Here is a 25,427-nt window from a genome sequence, read left to right as displayed (position 1 = left end):
TTCTGGAACAAATGCTTTCGTCTACCCAGCAGGTGAAAAACAGCAGCTCCCTGGTCAAAAACAAAAGAGCCCAGTCAGGAACTGTCACTATATTACACATCAAAGTGGTCATATTAAATTGTTTGGCATTTTGGACTGGAAATGTCTACTTTTAATTTAACTTAAAACTTACCCATTTCCATTTCTGAGTAAAAGTAGGATACATAATGCATGTTGTATCCTGCTGCCACGCATAAAATGCAAGAATATTGGGGGTAAAGATAATCTCTACTTGATAATCTCTTGAGATTAAAAGTTTGAGCTCATACACTGACATTGTGAAAGTAGTTTCGAGAGATGAAGATATTTTTTCTCTCCTTTTAGTCCAAATGGAGGCGCTAATGCACCTCTAGCGTGGTTTGACAGTTGCCAATGAAGCCAGAAGCAGCAGCAGCAGGAAGATAGCAGCGGTACTGAGTTAGTGCACTACAGTGGGTTGTTTCCTTGTCACTAGCTGTTATTTGGCTAAATAAGCTACCTACCTATTTGCAATGATTGCACCGGGTGTCGGGTTTTTCTCAGTAGCAACGTCGGAGCTACAATGAAGGTGCACTTTTTAAATGTATCTGTTGTCCATAGCAGCAATTACCTAACGCTGGCTAACCTAACGGTGGCTAATGTAACGGAAGCCCCGGCGGAAATCACAGCGGCCGGTGCTACATTAGCCTTTAAAATGCGTCGCTTATGTGTGAATGACTTTTTGGTGATTTTTATTTCTTACTAATTTATATGTTTTGTTATTCTGTTGTACTATTGTTGTAGTAAGCTCTTGTTTAGACTAGCATTGCTGTTTTTCCTTTGTAAAAAATGGTCACTCTGTATGTAATAATGCATAACAATTCTCTTGAGCAACACATTGGTTGTTTTTGTGGTTGCAGTGTTTATACACCAAGCTGGGACGGCAGCTTCTCCTTGCTAGCAGCGTTGCTTACTGCCATTTATGAAGAACATCTTCAAAGTTGACATGGAGTGACACACCTTTGAGATGAAACAATGTTGTCATGTGTCCAGGCTGGGGCTTCGTCGGTGTGGGCTTCATGCTGTGGTCTGCTGAATGAAGTCATGGGTACCGGGGCCGTCCGAGGCCAGCAGCCAGGGTTTGGTGCCGGTGCCGGGCCCTTCAGGTTCGCCCCCAGTGCGGGATATTCCACGCACCCACCCAACAGCTCAGGGAACCCCGGCCTTGTTTGTAGGGCTTGTGGACAGGCCTTCTCAGTATTCAGGATTAAGGTAGGTCTCATTAGATGCGGTAGATTCCCGTCCACGTCAAATGTGCGTCATACGAAAACTAATTTTAAGTTTTGGAAAAACTTAAAATTAGTTTTTCCAAAAACTTAAATTTCTTCTAAAATTTCTTCTTTCTTTTTTTTTTTTTCCAAAAAAAAAAGAAAGAAGAAGCAGCTAATCACTGAAGAAGCTTTTTCTGACATGCTTTCTAAATCTGCTCACAAAAAAAGCTTTAAATAATACAAAGATCATAGGTGACAGAAAAGTAAAGACCAAGACAGCTACAATATATTAACAGCTAAAAATTCTGGGTTAGTTTATTTTTAATCTGTTAGTTGGATAGACTTTTTGCCGAGTGATTGAGATAATAAAGCTCAAACAGGCTTGTATGGAAGGGAATTTTGAATTAATCACAGTTGATATCATCATTGCAATTTTTAACAATATTAGAGGGGGAGGGGAATTTCTATATCTTCCAGCCTTGTTCTAATTGCTCAAATGTGTTGAAGCAGGAAAAAAAATCTAAAACGTGTACTGCAGGTAATTAGCATGGATTGCAGCTGCGTATAAACTTAACAAATCTGCACAAAACCCTTTGATTTCCTAAATGTTAACTGTGCATTAGTTGTGTTGGACTAAACTTAAGAGATTAGAACTGGAATGAGTTACTTAAGAGATTTTGAGAAGATCAGAATTAGGGTTAATACCCTGACAGTCTCACACGGACCCCCTCTATGTTCATCTAACACTCTTTTTCTGTCTTGGCTCAAAGTGAGATGTTCTTAAATGCTGTTTCTCCGTTTTTCTCCCTCATGTCTTCCTCATTTTCCTATGAATTTCGCTCGTTTTCTAACCGTGACGTTACAGTCTGTTATCTCAAACGTTTGTTTAAAGCTTGTCATGAAATAGGACAGTTACAGGGTTTTGCATACGTGTCCTGCAGCGCCGCTCGGTTATTTGCCTTTTCAACCCTCTGATGCGTGAGTGACTGACTATACAGTCTTCCGTGACTGGGTCCTTTTTGACCCGGGTTACAATCAATGTGTTTTTATGCTACTTTTGTCATTTTGATTCAAAATAATGTTTTGTATACTTTCTACTGTGTTTTATTTCACACAAGAATTATTTCATGCTTGAAATATTTTCATTTTTCACTTTTTAAAATGTTTTTAGAACAATTTGTAGAATATTTCTGACAATTTGGAGAACAGTTTTAAAACAAAATGACCACAGCAGCAATTTTACAACAACAATGATGAAATGTCAATAATGGACAATGTTAACATCCATTATGTATGTGTGGGTATGAGGGGGGGCTGCAAAAGAGCATGTTTCTTGAAACTAGCTAGCTAATCAAGCTAGCTAACATTACTGTCTCTATTTTATTATGCTATGTGTATCACGCATGTGAGTGTGTGGGATTTATTTATCCATCCATCCATCCCCCCACCCACCTACCTTCTGTTATTCCAGGGTTGGGTCGCAGGGTCAGCAGCCTAAGTAAGGAGGCTCAGTGTTCGCTCTCCCCAACCACTTGTTCCAGCTACTCTGGGGGAACCCATGGCGTTCTCAGACCAGCTGAGAAACATCGTCAGCATGTCCTGGGTCTCACCCTATCTCTAAGGGAGAGCCCAGACACCCTACAGGGAAAACAAATTTTGGCCGCTTGTAAACGTGACCTCGTTTTTTCGGAAATGACCCAAAGCTCATGACCGTAGACAAGGGTAGGAACTTAGATCAATCAGTAAATCAAGAGCTTCGCTTTTTGGCTCAGCTCTCTCTTCACCACGACAGATCGGTACAACGCCCGCTTCACTGCAGACGCTGCACCGATCCGCCTGTCGATCTCCAGCTCCATTTTTCCCTCATTGGTGAACAAGATCCTGAGATACTTGAACTCCTCCACTTGGGGCAGGACATCCTCCCCGACCCAAAGAAGGCACTCTATACTTTTCTGGCTCATTTATTTATGCATTTATTTCTATAGCTATGAATTTTTACTTTATTTATTGAGATGATAAAAGAACAAACCCTGAACACATTGACCAACAGGTTTTGTATGTCATTCAATACACTTTCTCTCTTGGTTTTCTTATCCAGGGTGTCAGACACACATAGAGACGCGCACACACACACACACACAAATAATACTCATGCACAATAAAGTATAGGTGGTAATGTTAGCTAGTTGGTTAGATAAGTAGTGGTAGCTAACTTTGAAGAAGGCTAATATGTTGATTCGTGACAATAACGCTGTCACAGTACTCATGATTGACACACACCAACACATTTGTGAGATAAAAAATAGAGATAATACTTATATGTAAAAGTTCTTGCTGTGTAATATAATATTACTCAGGGGTGACACTTAGGTCTCAGTGTGTTTGGTTCACAAAAAAATGTTTTCCTGACAGTCACAGTTGGTAAGAAACAAAGATTCCCATTAAATTCCATAGGAAATGAATTCAGGTCATTTTGGACCCACTCACGGAAGAATGGGGTAGTAACATAAAACATGCTATTTCTTAAAAAATATAAACGGTAAATTAAACAATTTAATTGCATGATATCAGTAACATGTTTCTTGAGGAATACCTGTAATATGAAGTGATGAAAACTTTTCATTACAAAGATATTGCAAAAAGATGACCTCACCGGGTCAAAAAGGACCCACTTACGCATCAGAGGGTTAATGGTGCACTCTGGAGCGCTGTCTGGATTCATAATGGATCCTCGTATTTTTTTTAAAAATGTACAAATTGATACACGAATGCAAAAACAGAGAAAAGATTTTAGCGTTTTAGAGAAAACAAAAAGTATTTATCCTTGTGAGGTAATTGAAAAACAAACAAATCTAAGCATAGACTTTAAATTTATGACCGAATATTAGGGCCTGGCGACAATTTTTTAAACCTGTGTGAAAACGACCGTCTGCCTCACCTCCATCACCCCAGCTTGTCGTTTCCTTCCCGCATCCAGTACACTTGCTGCGACTGCAAGAAGAGCTTCTGCTCGCTGTGCACCGAGGTTCTGGAGAGCCTACGCATTTGCGCCACCTGCCATTTGCTGAAGGCCACGGCGTTCCATCGGCCGCGGCTCATGCGTCTGCCAGTGAGGGACCTGCGTCAGTATCTGCTGCTGCGGAGCATCTCCACTGACACCTGCAGGGAGAAGGAGGACCTGGTCGATTTGGTCCTCTGTCATCGGGCTTTTGAGGTGGAGGACGAGGAGGAGGAAGATGAGGATGATGATGATGATGATGAGGATGACGATGAGGATGAGGAGGTGGAGGACCCTAACACGGCCAGCCTCCTCTCTCACATCCATCGCACGCTAGCAGATTCCATCGCGCCGCCTGCCTCGGAGCTGTCTGCTGCCACGCTGGAGGAATCGCTCAGCAGGAGCGAAAGTCCCGAAACCAACCAGGTGAGAAACCAACCAGAGAGCCCGATCGCTTTACAGACCCAGCTCACCTCTGAACTGTCGGGATTCGCTGTAAGCGCTTGCTTGTGGAGTCGCTAGTCTTGTCTGTGTATGGAAAGTACAATGCACTTTTGTTTCCAGTTCACCCAGTAAGCCGGGTAAAGGAGTGCGTAACCCTAATCTACTGTAATCTGGCACTTTCCCGACTGAACATTGTTTTCCTGCAGGACTCGGATGAGACCACACCGGTGTCGCTCCTTAACTTGGACTCCAGTGAACAAACTCCTCAGATGATCCATATATTCATACTTGTTACAATACAAAAACAGATTTTAAATCCTGATTTTTTTTTTTTATTATTGTTTTTAAAACAAAGCAGACATTTTTGTCTATAACAATGTTGTTGTTTTTTTATTTGTTTTGTTTTGGTTTTTTTAGACGAGTCCTCAGACACGCCATGGAGCCGGAGCATCCGTCTCTGACATCTCCAGCGTGAGGGACATCAAGGGCCTGTCAGTCAGGCAGCTGAAGGAGATCCTGGCAAGGAATTTCGTCAACTACTCCGGGTGCTGTGAAAAATGGGAGCTGGTGGAGCGCGTCAACAGATTATACAGAGAAAAGGAGAAGAATACAAATACATGTAGGTGTTTACTTGGCTTTTGGTCACACAACTTTCCTTATTCAACATCATATTAGGGCCAGAAAGGGGCCATTTTTAAATGGTCATTTTTATATTACTTTTTTTTTTTTATTTAAATCACAATGTACCAAAAAAGTGATGAAATGATGTCAAATATTTCCTGAGATCTGATTGGTTAAGTGGGGCCTCTTCAGACCAGCGCTGGGTTAGACCATATAATTAAGGGCCAAAGTTCTGTTTGAATGCATTCAAAAGTTGACGTCTAATTGTTAATTCGCACGCAGTTATTTGGCTATTACTGGTTTAATTCATTCCACGTCATGAACGTCATTTTCTCACTCGCGTTGCAATCGATTGAGTTGACCCCTTTCCTCAAAATCCTACACATAAATACCCAGATGCAAACAATGTGGGAAAATGATTGAGTTAATTGAGATTTTTTTTTTTTTTTTTTTTCTGGAAATTTAATAAAAATAGGAAACCAAGAAATGCCATTTCTGTAATCTGTCACAGCTGGATGTTGTGTTACGTTAAAGGCTCTGAGATAAAATGTGGAACAAGCAAAGTGCAGTGAATACTTTCAAGATGCGCTGTGCTCTGCTCGTCTCAAGCCGATTGGTCTGAAACGTTGGCTTCCTGGCCACATTAACCAATCAGGTTTCATGCTCTACAGGAACAGTTGGTGTCATTTCATGCGCACTGCAGCTCACAGAAACCTGCACAATTATTTTAACTTTTAAATAAGTAATTCAAATGTTGAAAATGGCACATTCAGCGTGATATGCAGTTCAACATTCCCCTCAGCAGGTGGCCGCTGTGGCAAGTGGTATTTATGTTTTTGCAGTGTAGATATCTTTGATTATCAGCACTGGCTGGGAGGATCCCGTTTTTAACCACAGAAACTTCATCAATCTTTTCTCTTTCTGACATTTTATCCTGTAGGCGGTGACATTATCTTGCCATAAATTTACACAGATAAGACAAAGAAAAAAAAAGGATTATTCGTGTAGCTTTTTTTTTTTTTTTTTTGACGTCATGATAAACTTATCTCATGCTTGCTTTACTCCTCCTGCTGTAAAGTGATGGCCTTCCCCTCTCCTCTCTGCAACGGTGCCATCGGAGGTAAGGTTATAGATCATCACCGTGGTCAGGTGTCCCACCTCTGCCTCGCTTCTTCCATCGTATGAGCAAAGCCGCATTCTCGCTACGTGTGTGTCCGTTGTGAACCCGTCCTCATCCGCTTATCCATCCGTGCCATTTGTCCTGCTGAATGGTATTCACTCTTGTGTTCACACTCATGTGTTCACGTTGATACACTAATGAAATTCCAAATAAAAGATATTGGAATAAGCACTTCAGTGAGGTGCTGAATGCAGTTAAATTTATTTTATTGCCTAATACTTAATTTATTTCCACCGTTTTAGTTTTCTTCTCTTTTTTTTTTTTTTCTCCGTTTTTCACCTCCCATTTCTCCCCCTTCTGTCCCCACCTCTCCAGATGGCGAAAAGTGTCCCCTGACGCTGCAGGACGACAATCTGTGCAGGATCTGCATGGACGCGGTGATCGACTGCGTCCTGTTGGAGTGCGGTCACCTGGTCACCTGCACCGACTGCGGCAAGAGAATGAACCAGTGTCCGATATGCAGGCAGTACGTCGTGAGAGCTGTGCACGTTTTTAAATGCTAATGCTGCACCACTGACTCGTACCCCCCCCCCCGAATTCAGAAATGCAGCTCATAAAGTTTGAATCCTACGGAAAAAAAATTCATTTTCAGATCTTTATATTGACAGGAGTCTTCAATGGTCATTCGCACGCAGGAAAATAATGTTTTTTTTTTATTTATTTATATATATATATTTTTTGTGAATTTGACTTTGATCGAACAGGTGGTTTTTGTTTTCTACTATATTTCAAAGCAAAGGTTGCCGGTCACATGTTTTTTTTTTGTAAACATCCCATCCTTATTTCTGCCTGCGAACTGTAGCTCCTCCTCAGATCTACGACTCTTTACCTGCGGCTGCAAAGCGAACACGTATCTTAGTAAAGACTTGCACTGAATCTCAGCAGACGTGTGAAAGGTAGGTGCCAAACGACGCCAGTCGCCTTGTTGCTTCTTCTTCTCTCATCTTCTTCCGTCCGCTGCGAGATGACACTGTGTTAATGCTTCAGCATGTTGGACCGGACAGCACTTTGCTCACGCGCCACGCTAATGCAGCACCACTCGCAACCCCACCACACCTCACGACAGCTAATAGTGGCTCAGATAATGTGCGCCTCTTCCTGAATGCCTGATGAGAGACGCTAATTAGATTTTTTTTCTTCTTCTTCTTCTTTTGAGATGTTGTTTGCCGTTTTAAATGTAGCACTGCGCAGTCCTCAAAGGAGCAGATGCTCTGGCGGTTATCTCACTTGCGACTGATTTATGGTTATGCTCTGTGAGGTCGATGCATTATTAATAGCGTCGATTTCCTCCGCCATAAAATAAGTGCTTGTTTCAGTGCGTTGCCCGTTCCAACATCCACGCGAGGTCTCGCCGCAGCAACGGCCGACGTCTGTCGCCTCTTGTCCTGCCTCAGTCCGCGAACAGGAGACTCAAACTAAACTGGTGCTAACTCATCCACTCATCTTCCTCGTTTTCTAGCAAGACGTTTTTCACGTGAAACTTACATTTTCTTAAGTTGTTGGAATGAAAAGTATTATTATGTTTTAGGTTTGTCACATATAAGACGACTAATGAAACCGTTTGAGTGACGTGAAAGTATATCCAGATAATGACTTACATATGTCAGTCTGTATAAGATGTACATAGCTCTATTTTTCCATTTGGTTTGAATTGTGTGCGAAAATGTTTATTTTTTCAGGATTGTTCTGTTCTGTGACGTGGCCTGAAATGTGTTGGATCTGCTTTGGTTGGCTCGAGTTTTTCATTGAACCGCAGCATAACAAGAAGCTTTACTATCGTTCTCTCTGTAGTATCTCCCTCCCCTGCTTTAAAAAAATAATAATAATAAAATAAAAAAAGACACTCGCTGCTGTCACAGCACAGATGTCCGGGGCAAATTGCACTTTTCTGTTACAGAAGGTATAATCATGTACAAGGTATGGTCTTTGTATTTGCAGATGTTGACATTTATATTATGGTAAATTAAAGATTTTAATTAATCTCTTCTCTTTTTTTCTTTTTCTTTTTTTTTACTATTGTGCATGACTTGCAAGAAACACCTGTGCTTTTCAATAAAGTCGTTTGTTTCTGAAACGAAAAAAAAAAATCTAATTCACACTACACTTTTATTCATAATTTGTTTAACCATGAGTTTGTAATTTACAGCATTTTTTCCCTAATAATTTTAGAAGTGTAGAACAGAGAGCATTTTAAGAAAAACTCCCCGATGAATCACATCGGTGAGAAAATATCTATAGATGTATTTTAATCTTGATTTGACTCAACTTGTCCATTCCGTTAGCCATCCAGTAAAGATTAGATGTTAAACTCTCAATTTTCTCTAGCGGCCTAAATAAAGCCTTCTTTACTCCCTAGTTGACGAAATCGTTGTTAAACTGCGCTGTCAGCATTTGCAGAGCAACAGTCATGTAAAATACAGAAGCAGCATATTACTAGCTAATTGTAGCGTTTCACTACTTTGAGGTTAGCAGGCATTTGTGTAGCTGTCTAGGTTTTGCATCAGATGACTAAAGTTGGGTTGGAGTTTTTTTGTTTGTTTTTTGGCTTGACCAAGTTTTAACGCATTTTGGAAAAACAGAAGTCAAGCTCGGTGACTGCAGGACAGGCTGGGTTTTGTGGTGGTGGAGCAGTCGAGCCTTCTCCCACCGAGCCTGGAAGCTCAAGATGTTTGAGGTTTTGCCAAACTTTTGCTTTCTATGCCTTCAAATGAAATGTGTCTTCTTGTTTGTGTGGTGGTGTTTTTCTCTCTATCGAACAGGGAAATGAGGAGACTTTGGAAATATGGGAGTTCAAATTGTAAATCGCTTCCCAAGCAGACATCTTCGCCTAAAGCTGCTAGACCTCCTTGATCTCGCTCCTGCTTGGTTTGCCTTCATAAAAACCTGACCGATCCACAGCTTGCTTCGACAGCTGCTCACATTTACCATTAATCGGTTGCACGTAATGAGTAGATCTAGGCCATTAAAACGTGCCACAGCAAGTTCCAGATGAGCCACACTCGCTTTTAGTAGAAACCTCAACCACGTTTTGGCTTTAACTCTTGCTGGATTTTACTGTTCCGTTTTTTGACAAATGGAGGAGTTCGAGTAAACCGGTTGGTTTTCCAAGCACATTTAAAAATAGTCCGTGCATTTTAAGTCAAGGCCATTCTGGAAGCTCGTTGTCATACACACACCATCAAGTATCACTCAAATATGGCGACGGGACAAAGGTTGAGGCATTTGGACACGATGACAGTAAGTTTGTTTGAAAGACTGTCAAGCATGCTTGTGGCGGCATCATGGTGAGGGTCTGGTTCACTGCCACAAACCAAGAACTAAACAGTGGAAACAACTGGGAAACAAATGAAGATTTTAAATCTGATGAGTGGAGCCAGTTAGCGGCTTAAAGTTCAGATCAAGATTCTGGAAAAATCTAATTAATCGAATGAGCTTCAACGGTTTCTGATGGGAAGAAACTTAAATGTACAGCTGAAATTAAATGCCAGATTGTGACTGCAGACCAGGAAAAATAATTAGTTTTCTGCAATGTTCCAAGGGACATTGAACTAAATATTAATTTGGCTTTTCGACTAAATTACCCTCGACGATGCAAAGTGGTAAAACAGAATCACCCTTCATAGATGTGGGACTGAATTATAATAAAATTAGTTACATTTTGAAGTAGATCAAATATTTATTATAAAGTGAAAGACAGGAAACCTGCACTTTAACATGTTTGTATTCTGTGGCTTCAAGCTCAGTGTCTGCCTATTGAACATTTATATACAGAAACCTGTGAACAGATACACTATTTGGGGCTGCTTTTGCCACCAAATACATTTGTAATACATTACAAATGTATTTAGGGATACATATATAGATATATCTATATATATATGAATATGTTGTTGCCTTTATCTCAGTTATTTTCTCTCTTTCTACAGGTGTAAAAACAGATTACTAGGGTGTTTCACCTTCTTTCTCTCCCTATACCTTTCAACTTTATCCTTCCTCCTCCGCCTTCTTCTATATCCGAGTCCACGCAGGAATCAGAAAGCCATAATCTTGTCCTCAAGCCATTTATCAGTCAAAAAGTCTCAATGATGATACAAATTAAGTTCTTTTAATGCAAATTAGCACTTTTTTGATTTACATGTATAAACATAATCACATTCACCTGAGGCGATAAATTTACAGCACAACACCCAAAAATACAACACCGACTGTATGAAGTATATTTTTAAATGTATGCAAATACTTGCAGAGGTCATAATTAGTTGCCCATATAGTTGTGTGAGGTTGCCTGCTTTAAAGTCATCGTTAGATTCGCTTTAATTTGACTTTTGGGCACCAAAACACAAACCAGGTGGCCGGGACGAGTGCCAACCAGCCTGATAAATTATTCACACGCATCATTTGAACCAACTATGTAAGACACCTATGTCAAGTCACTGAATAAACAAATAAATACAAACTGTAATAAAAAATATAAATCAATAAATTAATATTGAGATATTGCTGAAAACCCCTAAACAAAAACGCCCCACAGTTAAAAGTTTTTTTGTAAAACATCCAAGGGTGTAACAGAAATATGAAATTTATCGCTTTCTCTTCTCTGAAATGTGTCTATTTAACGTAGCTATGGTAATTAAATCACAGCACATGCACGTTTTTATTATCTGTATACTGAAGCGTCAACGTCAAACAGAGATTTTGGCACACAAGTTTGGGGGGGAAAAAAAAAAAAAAAAGGAAGCCAAGTTGTTCTGTTGAAAGTGACATAAGAGTGATATTTGGGCTCCAGAAACGGGAAGAAAAAAAAAAAAAAAAAAAAAACAAAGGATTTTGCTTGTACAAAAAATGTGTTCAAAAATGAAACAAAAGCAATAAAAAATAACTCAAATACAACCACGTGTTTATAAAAGTAAAAATATAAAAAGAAATACATGCAACCTTTTTCCTCCTTTTCTGTCCAATGAACATCACCTCCCACTAAATTCCCTCTCTTTGTATTCTATGACAACAGTGATTCAGAGACTTATCACAGGACGTGTAGTTTAAGTGCAAAAACAGTCTTAAAACATTTGATTTTTTTTTTTCTTCCGTCCCGATGGAAACTAGCTTATCTTCTGCAGCAACTTGTCCTCTTTCAGTCTGAACGGGACGCTCACAGACATCTCTGCAATGAAGTGCTCACAGGCCGTCTTGGTCACCTGCTTACAGAAGCGAAGGTCGATCTGACAGATGCTGCCGCAGCGCTTGAAATAGTTCAATGAATGATCGGTGACTCTGTTACAAACTGGAATATAGTGGGGAGGAAAGGAGAACGGTTATTAGTTTTGCGTTAATCAAAGGGGGGGGGGATCACGTTCTTTTCACATTTTGCATTTTAAAACTATAAATACAGGAGCTCCTTATTGATTTCTACAAAAAAAAACAACAAAAAAAAAACACTACTGACGGATTTACAACTACAGTATACACAACTTTTAGAAAGAGTAGGGAATGGAGGTTTTCTACCCTTCATTTTCCAGGCACGTCAGAAGAGGAAGCTCATTTAGTAACTATTTTTAAATAACCCATCAGACAAACATGTGTACAGTTCTAGCTTAAAAATAAAAAGCTAGAACTGCACACTAATGTCTGTAGAGAAGCAACATTTCAGTCACCCAGGTTTTGGTTCCCTCTTTTCGGATCACATGAGGTCAAAAAACAGAGAAATTATATGGATTTCCCAACTTCCTTCAAGAGGTAAAACAGAACTCTACACTGTGGGCCACCGTTAGTCAGTGCGACTGTTAAAGTAGGAGATTATATAGTTATTTTAGCAGGGCTGAACCTGAAGAAGGTCTGATTACCCATCTTATAACACCAGAATGGTATTCTATGAGAAAACTGTGTGTGCTAAAGTTTGTACAAGTGACAAGCATAAACTTACATGTCCCGCATTTTAGGATTAATTTTTGTATTAAGTAAAAGAAAATAAGTTAACATATTTCAGAATTCTGATATTTAGACTTGTTTTTTCTAAAATCAGATAAAGCATTGTGTTATTTTAGCGTCACACGAGTCCATTTAAAACAAACTGGTTTGGCTTCGTTTGTGTCGAGGTGAAAAACTTTTCTGAGGTGGTCTGGTGCAAATCCAAGCAAACTTTAGAGCGGTTCTGTTATGGTGTGAATGGGATCCAGCAGCTCCCAGATACAGTCTGAAAACTTGAGCCAAACGGCTGTACGTGCACATCAGTATTTATTGCTACCATTCTAGTGCAGGTCTCACCTGATAGGTTGATTTCTGTGAGTGAGTCTCTGGTTGTAGTTCCTGCTGCAGTGAGCAGGTTCACAGACTGGTCGTTGATGTGGTTGCAGTAACTCAGGTCTAGCCTGGACAGCAGAGGCATCTGTCGACTGATGAGACGCAAAGACGTGTCGGTGATGTCCAGCCCTGCCAGCCGCAGGTCCTCCACGTTCCGCAGCTTGCAGCGATTATCCAGCTGACCTGTTGGTGTAGCATGCATTAGTTCACATCTAATGCTAGGAGGAGAATTGTCATCAAGACACATTCAGGCGTAGTAAAAGTACACCAACAACTTCCTATGACGTAAAGTGAGTTAATGTTAGCCAACATGCTAGTGATAGTTCAAATACTCTTAACTGCATATGAGCTAACATTAGCTTTACATCTAGTGATAGCCCATATCCAGTTAAGAGTATCTGAACTAACATTAGCTTTACAGCTAATGTTGGTATTTGTTTTTGCATATTGAGTGGCGTGTGTTACTATAAGTCAACATGCTAATGATACTCTTTATGCTAATGTTGTAATTTTAGAAAGAATTTACATGTTAGCTAATTTTTATACAAAAGCTAAACTTAAAGTGAGTGGAGTGAGTTAATGTTAGTTTCCCCACTTACTGAATGGAGTATGTTGGTGTAGGTCAACATGCTAGTGATGCGGTGTTTTATAACTTTGTTTTTATGATGCAAAGCACTTTGAACTGCGCTGTGTGAAAAGAGCTATTCAAACAAACTTGATTGATATCCTTCATGCTAATGTTACCACCTTAGCTAATTATTACTGACAATTTCCTTCCTAGTAGGTAGAACTAATATAATTTACACTATTCTGTACATTTCTGAGAATGTTGATTCTTCTTCACACTCGCCATAATGTGCTTATGATTTATGGTGCTCCAGATGAAAATTATCCAAGTTCCTTGTGCTGTACCTGGTCTGTTGTCTGTGGGCGGAGAAAGGAGATCCCTCATCTGTGCGTCTTTGAGTCCCTCCACCCACTGGACATCCAGAGTGCGTAGCAGGGGGCAGCTGGACGTGCAGAGTGCAGAGACAGCAGCCCAGGAACAACCTGACAGCTTTAATACTCGCAGACCTGGAAGTTACAACCGTATTTTCCGTCACTGATCCAAAAAAGAAAAAAAGGACACCTTTATTCTCTACACCATGTGTGCGTCTCATATCCAAGTACCTGGTAATCTATTAATGAGCCAGCTCAACTGCTTTTTGGAAATGTTCGTCCAGCTGAGGTCCAAGGAGACCGGCTGTCTGCGGATTATCCCGCTGAGCATGAGCGGCGTGATGGAGGTGCAGCGGTTTAAATCGATGTTTGTCCAAAGTCTCTTGTCACAACACCTGGTCACAGGAAGAATAAAGGAATAAAAATCTGTGTGACGCATCAGGTCCAAGCACAGCACAGGCTCATTCATACATCAACATCTAGAACATGCACAGTTATTACTGAGCATTTAATATAGTGACGCAATAATCAACAGGGGGCACCAATCATTTTATCTCACCTACTTTGTACTTTTGCCTAAATCTTAAATAGATTTCACATGTAAAAATATTGGAAAATGTTTTAGTATTCTCTTATTGTGCCTCTGGAATCACCTGTAGTTAATCTTGCACTCCTTTCATTCCCCAATTCAAATTTGCTACCTCCATCAAATAAAAGAGCATTTTCATGTTCAGCTTGTGAATTTACCATCGGTTCCACGTCTTGCAGATTCTCATGCAGACACACAACTCCTGGTGCGACAGATAGCCGAATATCTTCATCCAGACTTCGCGCTGGAGGATGTGTGCTTTCCCGTCTTTCAGGGGCAGTCTGTCGGGAGGCGGGCTGATCGGAGGCGGCCGGATTACGTGCCTTTCCATTTGGACGCACTTGGGCGGGGAGCGCGGCGGCACCGGCCGCGTAGTCGGCGTGCTCCGGTTGAAGCCCAGGGGCGTGATCTGACTTGGGTAAAAGTGGCGCAAATCCCAGGTGTTCCCATTCATCTCTTTGGTCTTGAGGTGGGACCTCTGGTCGCCGAGTTCGTTACCGTTGCGGAACAGCTTCTTTGGCTCCTCGTTCTCCGTCTCCGGCTCCACCTTGAGCGGCTGCCTGTTCTCGTTGGCCAGGCAGTCCTCGGTCTTCTGGATTTCCTGGTTCAGTGCTTTGCTCAGTTCTCGGCTCAGCTCCCTGTTGGGCAGACGCCGCTTACGGCGAGCCTTCGGACGGGGCCCCCTTTCCTGCGTCTCGCTGCCGCCCTCGCTGCTGGGGCCGGCCTGCGGAGAGCTGCAGAGAGAGTGGTCGCTGTCTCCAAGTGGGGTTTTGATGGAAGAATTCAACGAGTCGTTTCTGGAGTCCCTGTAGTCCCCTTCCTCTTCGGCCTCTCCGAAACGGCCTTTCCTGTCCACGCCGCTGCGGAAAGGATGCTCCCTTCCGCCTTCCTCGTCATCATCATCTTCCTCCTCCTTTTCCGTCTTGATTTGGGGGAGAAGTTTAGAAATGTACGAGTCGTCCGACTTGTCCTGCAGAAGAGAGATTTAGCATGAATGAATCTCATAAATTACAATGAGCTTGATAATTCCCATTCTGATGATTCAATTCATAAGGATCATTTTGTTCAGAGACTTTATAAACTATTTTTTATGTTATCGGTTGTGTGTGTGGTTTTTATTTCCTTTTTTTTCTGTTTTCATTTGTTTTGTGGCGGACATTTAAAATGTCCTCCAGTTCCAGTGTAAAGTGCATAAAGTCCATTTTATTTTGCTACAGATTATCAACTGAATTGAGATCTGGACTTTGACTGGGCCATTCAAATAAGAATAGGTTTTTTAACAGAGTCATTTCATTGTGTAAAATCCACTCCAGTTTTAAGTTTTTACAGCCGCTGGCAGATATTGCAGTACGTCTGTCCTGTATTTACCTCCCCCAGGCTGCCACCAGCCCGTCCCTTATGAACAGAAGCATCTCACATTATGATGTGTAATTCTTTTTTTTTATTTTTACAAGAGGGACTATAAAGTTCTCATCTTACCAGACGACTTTCTTCCACATGTTTGCTTATGTCGCCTACATAGTTTGTGGCAAACTGCAGAAAAAAAAACAACAGAAAAGAACAAAACTTATGACTTTTCTTCTGCCAAGTCTCCATGAAATCCACATTTGGAATGTAATATTTGCCATGTTGACATTTTCCCCCACCCGAGCTCTGGGTTTCTTATTGCTTTATTACCCAAACCAACTTTAAAACTCTCATGGCTCCTAAAATAAAAGAGCCCAGAAAATACAGCATTCAAGGAGTCGCTCGCAGTTGCGAAGATGCCGATTCTAATCCGCCGCCTTGTAAAAGTTAAATGGATCTGAATAGTTTTGCAAGGGGACTGCAAGTCACTGGCAAGTTATACCAACCTTCTTCCTCACGTTGAGGTCCTCTTCATCGTCGTCATCGAAAAGCTTCCTCTTCTTCCTCAGTTTGTCCTCGGGTCTGGGCCTCGGCAGGCCGCTGGGGGACAGCAGCGGCGGCTGCCGATGGAGAGCCTCCTCGGTCCTGTATCTCGGCGTCTCGTCTCTGTCCGGCTTCCTCTTGGTCGCAGAGGAAAGGTCCCCCTCCTCCTTCGCGGGCTTCTGTTCCCTCAGCAAAGAGCCGGGGAGGTTGGAGGCGTACTTGAACCCGGGGCCCCTTTTTTGCTTCAATACCAAAGGGGACAAAAGCAGTGGAGACGACTTTATACCTTTAGCCTATCGTGACTAGAAAGCCCTGTTTGATATTGAACTAGCCGCGCTTAAGGTTGAAGAAACACTTCTGGTTGTCGGGGGTTTCCTGCCTCTGTCCGATACAGTCATGTGAAGGACTTTCATAAACGGCAGAATTAACAGGAAGTGGACAGCAGATTATCATATATAAAAAAGATGCACTGAAACTATCTAAAAGAGGAAGCGACTCTTCTCTTTATCGTTAAGGTAACTTTGCAAAGCGTTATCAAAACTTTGCAAGATTAACACTCGGTGTGCAGCCTTCGGCTCGTGCATGATTGTACTCACTTTTCCACTTTTGCCTGCGTGGTTGCATTTGGGACATTCCCAGCAGTTAGGCAGCTCGTCGTTCACCACACCTGAGGCGTCGCTCACCTGACAGGAGAAGAGAGAAGTGTGAAGAAGAGAGAAAGAAAAATACATAACAAAAGGGAGTAGGATTTCAACCACAACAAGCCTTAACAGAGTCCAACAAGGAGCGAGTTTATGGGAAGTGAAAGCGACTGTTGCGATGTGTGGCTCGTCAGGCCGGTCAGCGCTGTTCAACCTGATTTATTATAAATATTAAAAAAAACATTTAGAAAAAAAAAAACATGTCAGTTGATCATCTGTGCAAACCTGAATCAAAAGAAAGCTGATTGCTTTCATTTTTATTTTTACAAAAAAAGTATTGAACTCATTTTTGTAAAATGTAAAGTCATGTACTGTCATCCTCCAACATAAAAAGGAAAAATAAGTGACACGTAGCCAAAAGATGTCCTAACCAGCTTCCTGGCCACAGTATGATGCTGCCACCATCATCTACCTTGCAGATATAACAAGATAGGGTGACATGCAGTTCTTTTTGCCACATATATTTAATATGCTTCATCTCCCTAGAACAGTGGTCTGAAACAACTCCTAATATCTCTGCCTTATAATGATAAAGAATAAACTAAAGTTTTAAATATAAATTTAACAACAAATAGGTTTTTTTTAATCATAAAAAACTGTTATAATTAGCTGATTTCACAACAGAATGGCACTAAAAGATAACCAGTGATTTTGATTTCAATTTTGACATTAAGTCGGAAATGATGTTCATCCCACAGAAGGAAATGTATCCATCTTATTTTCTGCTAAACTTTTCTTTATTTGAAAACCTACAAACCACAACGAAGTGGGGCTTTTTTTAAAAATGACAAATTTCCTGAAGTAGATATTTATCAGCAATTTTAAGTTGTCTTTTTCTTTTTTTTTTTTAAAGGTTATGCAACATTTGTGACTCTACATAAGTCTTATTTAGCTGCCTTTATAATTGCAAAGGGTGCTCCTTTACAATCCCCTCCTACCCAGGAATTGTAATTTCTGTTGCAAATAATCATCTTGCAGCAGCAGCGGCGGCGGTGGTCTGCCCAGATCGCCACGCCATCTACATGTATTGGCTGCATGAAGAGGAAGTGGCTTTTAGACGCCATGAGGAACTTACACGTCTTCAGCTATGCTGTGCAAGTCAACAAGGCATTTTTATGAGAGCTACTGTGTTTGTTTAATAAAATGAAAACACTGCTGACATTCTGGTTCTGTCAGCTTAAGTAGCAGCACGGCCTTAAAAAGCGGGTCTGATCACGTCTGGACCAGCAGAGGCATGTTTCCCACTCGACGAGCTGGGTTTTTGTTTCTTGGCAGTCGACTTCCAAACAATTACAGGTTTGGAGTTTTGCCTTGCAGCTTAAAGGCTAAAAGTCAAACTAAAATGAAATGGAGTCAGGCTTCAGCCATTATAACCTCATAACCACACGAGTAAGAGCAGCGGGTTTCATAAACAAAAAACAATTTCCGCATCAAATTAGCTCCAGATTCTAGCGTAAAGGGGGCTGAGTCATGTCGTAACGACGTGGCCTTCCTGGGACGCTGCGCCAACAAAAACGAGTCACCATGGGAACGGTCCGGCTGAGGCTCTGCGTACCTTGAGGCAGTTGGGGTGGACGATCTCGTTGCAGATGGAGCACTCCATTAGCATGAAGTTGAACTTTTCCTCTTCGTCCTCCAGCGTGTCCTCCTTCCCCGCCTCTTTACACACCACGCACACGGCCGTGTGGGGCAGGACGGGCTGCGGGGGGAGCGAGACAAACGAGAGGATTTAACGGCGCTCAAATGGCGACTACTCAATCGCTTTGTACTGCATTTCAACCAGCTTGGGAATGACTAACTCTTTCGCTGACTCACCGCGATGCACTGCCTCATGATGCAGGACTGCTTCATGCGCCCCGGACCCCCAAACTTCTTCATGTCCTTGCAGAAGTGGCACTCTCCGCATTCAGTGCGGAGACACGCCTCGCACTTCCGGCAGCGCGTTCTCCTGCGCCTGGCTCCCGACGCGCTCCGGTTGGACGGCAGCTTGACGGCCGACGTCGACCCCATCTTTGGCTTCGGACGGTTGACTGCTCGCTGCTGGAAGACAAAAACGGTTCATCGAAAACCAATTAATCTGCAGGTCCAAGAGTTGATGTTTTTATATGGAGAGGTTTAGAGAAATTCTCTTGGTAAAACGCCGAGTCAGCATACTTTACTGGGAGTCGCTGATGCTGAACAGACAATGTGATTGATTGACTGTTCTCCTGTTCAATTCAGCTTCCAGTCAAATATAAACTTAAAAAAAAAAAAGGTACGAACTGAACCTGCAGGTCAAATACTGAAAAATCTGATTTATTTTGCCTATTCATTGAACACATCAAAGCTAACTACTCCTACAGTTTTCAGTCTTTACACACATCAAACAGCAGCATGTCCTTTGATGCACTTTTAAATAAGGTTTTCACATAGGAACAAATGTCAGTTATTTTTTTTTTATTTTATTTTAAAATCCCTTGGATTTAAATTTCAAACTTAAATGTTACAAAAAGAATGTTTTATTTGCAACTCGCAGCTTCCAGGGTACAGTTCTTTGTAAGCCTGCGATTTGTAGTTTTGTTGTAGCGCAAAATATCCGAATTCCTCTGCAAAAACTACAGCAAATATAAACAGATGAACTCTACTGACACCACGACCTAAACGCAGTGAATGCATTTACGGGTTTAAGCATCAGCTAACTGCAGGTTAAGATCCTGCAGAAACAATATACTCGCCTTAGGGGGAAGTTGTTGTTTTTTTTTTGTTTTTTTTAATCTGCAAGGAAAAGTGGAAAAGCGCGTCAGAAGGAAGTTTAACCTAAATATTTGATATTCAGGGCTGCGCTGCATGAAAACTATCGGGATTAATTAACAATAATTTAATACTTCGTCACTCAGTTGAAAAATCCTGATATCCCCATCGCGCATTCCTCTACACAACACAAGTAGGGCACACAAATGAAGCCTCATCTGGTCCAATTGAATTTAAACATATAAAGTAGAGCAGTAGGAGGAAGGCAAACAAATCAGTAAAACCAACATCCACATTTTTATAGTAGAAAAGCTGCAGCAATGTTTTATTAAATTATCTTCAATATCAACCTCTTTAAAAGAAAAATATCTTCCTTGTTTCCATGGCGTTACTATGAAATGCAACAAAAAGAAGAAGGCATCTCAGCTCCTTTCATCTTCACAGGAGACGTTACCTTGGCAACAGTTCGCCTTGCTGGTGGCAAATGTTTAAATAGGGGAGCGTGACAGATGGATAAAAATAAACTCGCTGGAGGTGGTTATGATTTCCTTTGAGGTTGTGAACATCTTTCTGATTTATTCTTATAGCATTACTTTTAACAGGTGCACAGCCCCCACACTGCTGACTTGCTGCTAGCTCCTTAAATTGTTACAAGTTGGCAAACAACTGGAGGCAGATTTTGTTTCTGCTTGCATCCAGGGGACAGGTAAAACAGGTAACGTGCGTCGGGAGGCCAACGGGACAATCTGGGTTAACGACAACAATGACTAAAGTTTTACTGAAGAGGAAAGGTGAAACTTGTCCTGATGACTCCAACTGAAAACATCCAAAGTAAATCATTACATGACTAATCTCCTCTCCCTAATCCTTCAGATAACAGATTCCAGGGTTTCTTCACATTCTTCACCCCCACAAGACTGAATTCCAGACTTTTCCTAGACTGTTTTCTAGTGCTTTGTGCCATTTTGAAGAGAACACAATACGGCGTCAAACACAAAAGTTCACTATGAGCTTATGGGAGACATTTCTAAAGGAATTAGTGGGGGGAAAAAAGGAAAGAAAGAAGGACAAGAGAGACAGAGGTTTGGAGGAATGCACAGATATAAAATTTAGCCTATAAAGAAGGAACTAAGTCTGCAATCACATTTTTCCCCCCCAAATTTGACACTTTCCAGATTGTTTTCCCTCCCCGCTGCCCCGATAGCTCGCCCTAACGGCTGCTAACAAATTATTTCGACAAAACACACTCCAGCAGACGCATCCAGCTCCTGTAAAAATCAAAAATAACAATAATAACCATAAAAAAAATGTGGGAGGGAACCAGTGAAGGATGAGCAGCTGCTCCAGGGATGGCCGTGACTGTCAACATCACAACTGTTTGAGCCGAAGTCGCCTCATCCCTCACCTGACCTCTGCGATGACAAATGTTTACCACTTTCATACGAGGAGTGTCGTTTCACTCCAGAGTATTTCAAATCATTATGCTTACTTTGACCTCTGATCAAACCAAAATGCCTCAAAGTATGCAAGTCATGCATCAAACGCTAGGCGAGCAGTAGATAGTAAAAATCAGTAGTGAAAGCGGGCGTAAGAGCAAACTGCTTATAAATGACCGAAGGTGCAAAGTCCCACTTCTACATGGAAAGTTTGGTACGGATGATATTCAGGGCTGCGCTGCATGAAAACTATCGAGATTAATTAACAATAATTTAATTATTTTAGCCGTCACATCTTTGAGAAGGAAAAATAAAATAGAAATATGGACCACCACGATAAAGTTAGTTTTCGATGATCTGCAGCGGAGGAAGTGGCCATAAGCAGCGAAACAAGAGGTTGTAGTTTTCACAAGAGATGAATAATGTGACTTTTTTTTCTTCCTTTGTGCATTATTTTATCTCCTCTGAAGTCTATATAGTCTAATATTTAAATATCTGTGAATTTAAATTCAAATTCCTGCTTGTGCAGATCAAGACAATAAAATGGATTCTGAGAGTAATTTGTGCAATTCTGCCATTAAAAGAGACTGATAGGATGAAACACCTAATATAAGTAACATCTGGCTGCTTGGACGGACTCTTTACACGTTTCCTGTCCACACTTTAAATCGATCCAAGTGATCGAGATGCTAAAGCTTCATTAGAGAGACAAAATAGAAACTGAAGAGTGAGGAAAGCAAAGTTAATACCAATTAATACCGAAATTGCAAGTTTGCAGTTTTCTAAAATCCTTGTAATCCCACTTTTCGGAAGGATAAATGGAAACAAATGTGAGAAAAAAAAAAAAAAAAAAAAAAAGGATTATGTTCTTGAATAGCATCCAGGTCGATGCTTCCCTTTAAATAAAACAAAAATGTACCGCCATGAAAGTTGTGACAAACAAAAACCCTGAACACATTTGCTGAAGATGGCCCCTAGAGCCATTACTGCATCAGCTGATTCGTGCTGACTGTTACTCTGCAGTAATATGACAGGAATTTGGGATTGGCTGCAGAGGCCTGTGAGAAAAAAAAAAAAAAAAAAGACAGCTTACTATGCCAAGCACAGTCGTCTGACTCAGCCTCAGTTCGGATTTTGTAGGAGAAAGTCACAAGGCTCATCATCTGCTGAGGTCCTCATAACAACAAGTGCTGCTGTCGACAACCACGTGTCACGGTGGAAAGATGTGAAAACATCATCTTTGATGTTGTACTGATAATGGAACCGTGTTGTGGGTACAAATATTGTGCAAGCACATTGATGTGGATCTTGCATCAGCACTTTTAAGCGTTCCTCATGAACTCTACCAAGCACTCCGTCTTTAATTTGCCAACAAAACGAGTAAAATGTGAAGATCTGCGCAACCGGACAGTATTTGTTTGCCTTTTATTCAGGGTGGTGGGCTATGGGCACCCCCAGTTTGAGAAGCAGAGGTCCAGCAAGCACCAGAAGTAAAGCCACTTCATTGTTCCCTCTCCCCATCCCCCTCCCCGGTCCCTGCCTCAACAACATTTCGCCCAAAGCCGTCTTAAAGGCGCAGAGTGGCAGGACAAGTTTTGGAAGAGTGAGGAAATGAATCAAAAGAAAGAAAGCATTTTCAACGTGGCAGGTCGGTGTTCGGGGAGCAAGAAGAGCTTCACTCCGGGTTTAGATTTAAACACGCTGAAGCCGAGCTGGTGGCTTGGTGGAGGCTTCTGGTAACAGGAAATTATCGAAATCATGACCGGACCGAAGCTGCGCCGTATTAATGGCCAGCTCAAAATGGGTCAGTTGTAGCTAACATCAAAGGAGCAGAGTACATGTTGTGTCCCGGACAGCTAGTGTACAACAGCTAATAAACATCTTTATACGTGTATGTAATACTTAGCTAAGTGTCCATTATTACAGGTGAGGGATATATTTATAAACACCTTTTTCTAATATCTTTGACTGAACCTGACTCACACAAACACAGAAGAGCGGGTTTATCGTTAACCTTAAGCAACCACACAAAAAAACCCAAACCGCCTTTCTTCCTAACATTTCGTTAAACTTCCCACGGACTAAAATAGTCAATATAATGAAGAGTAGCGGTAAGTACCTGCTCGGACTCTGACTCATATTCTTCATCGTCTCCGCTCATTGACAAGGCCATGACTCTCCTCTCTCATCGTTTGTGAACAGCAGAAGGAAACTAACATGGCTGAACGAGCTCACAGCTCAGATCGTCCCCCCTCCCACACAGCAACACGGCCCAGCAGCTGCCAGCTATGTTCACCGCGCTGCCTTCAGGCGCCACAGGAAATATCAGCTTCCTGCTCACTTAAAGAGATAACTGAATTTTTTTAAGCAAGATCATTGTAAGAGACTATAAAAAGGTAAAATATTGCCTACAATATAATAATAATTGCAGTAAAGTACAACAGATCATATTATTCTTGACTTTTATGATAGAATATACACCGAACAAGTGAACCTGGGATTCATAATTCCATAATGGTTTATCAATAGGACTCTTTTTTGTGTGCCATGCTTCTGTTGATTAATACAGTGGTTCCAGTTCGTTTACCTCTTTATGTATTCAACGTTACATGCACATCTTTCATGATCACATTTGATATATACCTAAGCGTACACTAAAGCTTCAATGAAGTGGTGGGATCATTTTGATGATGGAAAAGGTAACAAAGAATGGGTTAATCACAATCAGCATAATAACTGCAATATTGAACAATAATATTATAATGATAATACATTTTTATGGGAAAAAAGTGGGAGGGAAAACAAGGTGATGGATATATTTGAATAGCCCAATTTACCTTGGTAATAAAAATAAAAATGTAGTGACTAGAAAAATTGTGATTTGAAAAAACACTGAAAACATTTACTAAAGCAACTGTTTTGGCAAGTATTTTGTAGGGGAGTCTTTCTTTAAATATAAAGCCAGATTAAGGTTACTTCTTCTGCCAACCTTTTAAAAGAATTGTATTTTTTTTTTTATCTCGTCCTATCCCTTTAAACACAAAGTCCAGCCAAAAATTAAAAAATTAAAAAAATTAAGGATGGAAAAAGACAAAATGAAAGCTAACACATCACAAATTGTACATTTAAGTTTATGTAAAGAAATTTACAATATTTATAGTTAGGAACGACAAACACTGCGTAAAGTGAATGCACCATGGTTTTAGCAGGAAGTGAAGATGTCAGACACAAGATGAATCTCTCTAATAAATTTCCGTCTTTGTTTATTTTATTTACTTAATATGTTAACCTTTACCATTTTAGAGGAAGACTTGTAGCTAGACATGTCTTCCTCTGCAAACTGAATATTTAAACATCATTCGTAAACATTGCTCCGATCTATATTTAATTATATTCTTTTCTTAAATCAAGCCATTATTTTTTTATCTCTTAAACTATCTAAGTATTTAACAAATTAGTCACAGTAACATTTATATATGTCAGAGAAATTCAGTTTTTTGTATATATTGAATTTAATGAAAAATAAATAGATTTTATTTGATTTTGTGGGTAAAACAAGTAACATATACATATTTAAACAGTAGTTCAAACATAAATACAATCAACAATAATGGTTTACAATAATGTTTCATTTCCATTCAGCACCAGTACACCTAGGTAACAGTGGCTCTCTCAGCATTTATATATCTTACATAAGTACAATGGTGACTGACAATAGTGCAGTTCAGTGAAATGTTGGTGAAATGCATTTCTTTGGCACCATCTAGTGTCTCTGGTATTGTTTCTGCTTCTCCATCTTCATAAATAATCGTTGATGAGCACAACTGTTCATGCACTTAGATGCACAATTAAGGCATCTAAGTGCAAATACTGCACAGAATTAGATGTGCATTCAAGATTAATACATCTGTTCTTACCATTGAACCAACATAAAGTAAAAATCATTTGTGCAGGGTAATAGGTAGCATTCTAAAACACGTTTGACGTCATAGATTAACAATGTAAATCATAAATAGGTCAGTTTGACATGACAGCATCACACATTTCCTGTAGATTTGTAAGCTATGCAACTATGATTGGTTTATCTCCTTCTCCACCACATGCAAAGGTGCTTTATTGAACTTACAGTACAGTCTTCTCAGTCTTTGTTACTGTCAACAAATCAGTTTGAGACCTTTTGAGCTTTCTGAAACAGTGTAAGTCATCAGAAGATGACTTACACTGTGGTCATATAGAGATGGACATAGCCAGTGGCAATACTCAGGTTGTGGAGTTTAAACAATGCTCAAATTGTTGCAAAGGGTCCAGAGTGTGCCAAGAATAAATCTATTGTA

At 40.7% G+C, this 25,427-nt stretch overlaps 2 protein-coding genes across 7 annotated transcripts; one reads left to right on the top strand and one right to left on the bottom strand.

The window, feature by feature from the left end:
- Positions 1–381: 381 nt before the first annotated feature.
- LOC106921089 (E3 ubiquitin-protein ligase RNF34-like) lies at positions 382–8,491 on the top strand. Of its 4 annotated transcripts, XM_088009019.1 has the most exons (7): positions 411–586; positions 1,051–1,269; positions 4,246–4,692; positions 4,917–5,000; positions 5,128–5,329; positions 6,410–6,451; positions 6,827–8,491. In XM_088009019.1, the coding sequence occupies exons 1-7, from the start codon at positions 581–583 to the stop codon at positions 7,012–7,014; spliced, it is 1,188 nt and encodes a 395-aa protein (XP_087865145.1). In that variant the 5' UTR covers positions 411–580; the 3' UTR covers positions 7,015–8,491. The 4 variants fall into 4 exon arrangements, with proteins under 4 accessions (XP_087865144.1, XP_087865145.1, XP_014848029.2 ...); XM_088009018.1 differs by lacking the exon at positions 4,917–5,000 and having other exon boundaries at positions 382–470; XM_014992543.2 differs by lacking the exon at positions 4,917–5,000 and having other exon boundaries at positions 414–586.
- Positions 8,492–10,594: 2,103 nt separating this feature from the next.
- Positions 10,595–23,365, bottom strand: kdm2ba (lysine (K)-specific demethylase 2Ba). 3 transcript variants are annotated; one of them, XM_014992536.2, is made up of 11 exons: positions 23,213–23,365; positions 18,743–18,967; positions 18,483–18,626; positions 16,823–16,909; positions 16,190–16,477; positions 15,816–15,869; positions 14,495–15,306; positions 13,979–14,142; positions 13,721–13,882; positions 12,773–12,991; positions 10,595–11,792 (listed from the first exon to the last, which is right to left on the bottom strand). In XM_014992536.2, the coding sequence occupies exons 1-11, from the start codon at positions 23,264–23,266 to the stop codon at positions 11,611–11,613; spliced, it is 2,391 nt and encodes a 796-aa protein (XP_014848022.1). In that variant the 5' UTR covers positions 23,267–23,365; the 3' UTR covers positions 10,595–11,610. The 3 variants fall into 3 exon arrangements, with proteins under 3 accessions (XP_014848022.1, XP_014848023.1, XP_087865139.1); XM_014992537.2 differs by having other exon boundaries at positions 16,190–16,468; XM_088009013.1 differs by having other exon boundaries at positions 18,743–18,964.
- Positions 23,366–25,427: the final 2,062 nt, after the last annotated feature.

The sequence above is a fragment of the Poecilia mexicana genome, unplaced genomic scaffold, assembly GCF_051168715.1.
Source record: "Poecilia mexicana isolate PSO_F unplaced genomic scaffold, ASM5116871v1 scaffold_9, whole genome shotgun sequence".
In the NCBI taxonomy this organism is placed as follows: domain Eukaryota; kingdom Metazoa; phylum Chordata; class Actinopteri; order Cyprinodontiformes; family Poeciliidae; genus Poecilia; species Poecilia mexicana.
Note: the sequence above shows the minus strand (reverse complement) of the source record. Positions and strands in the feature narration are given on the sequence as shown.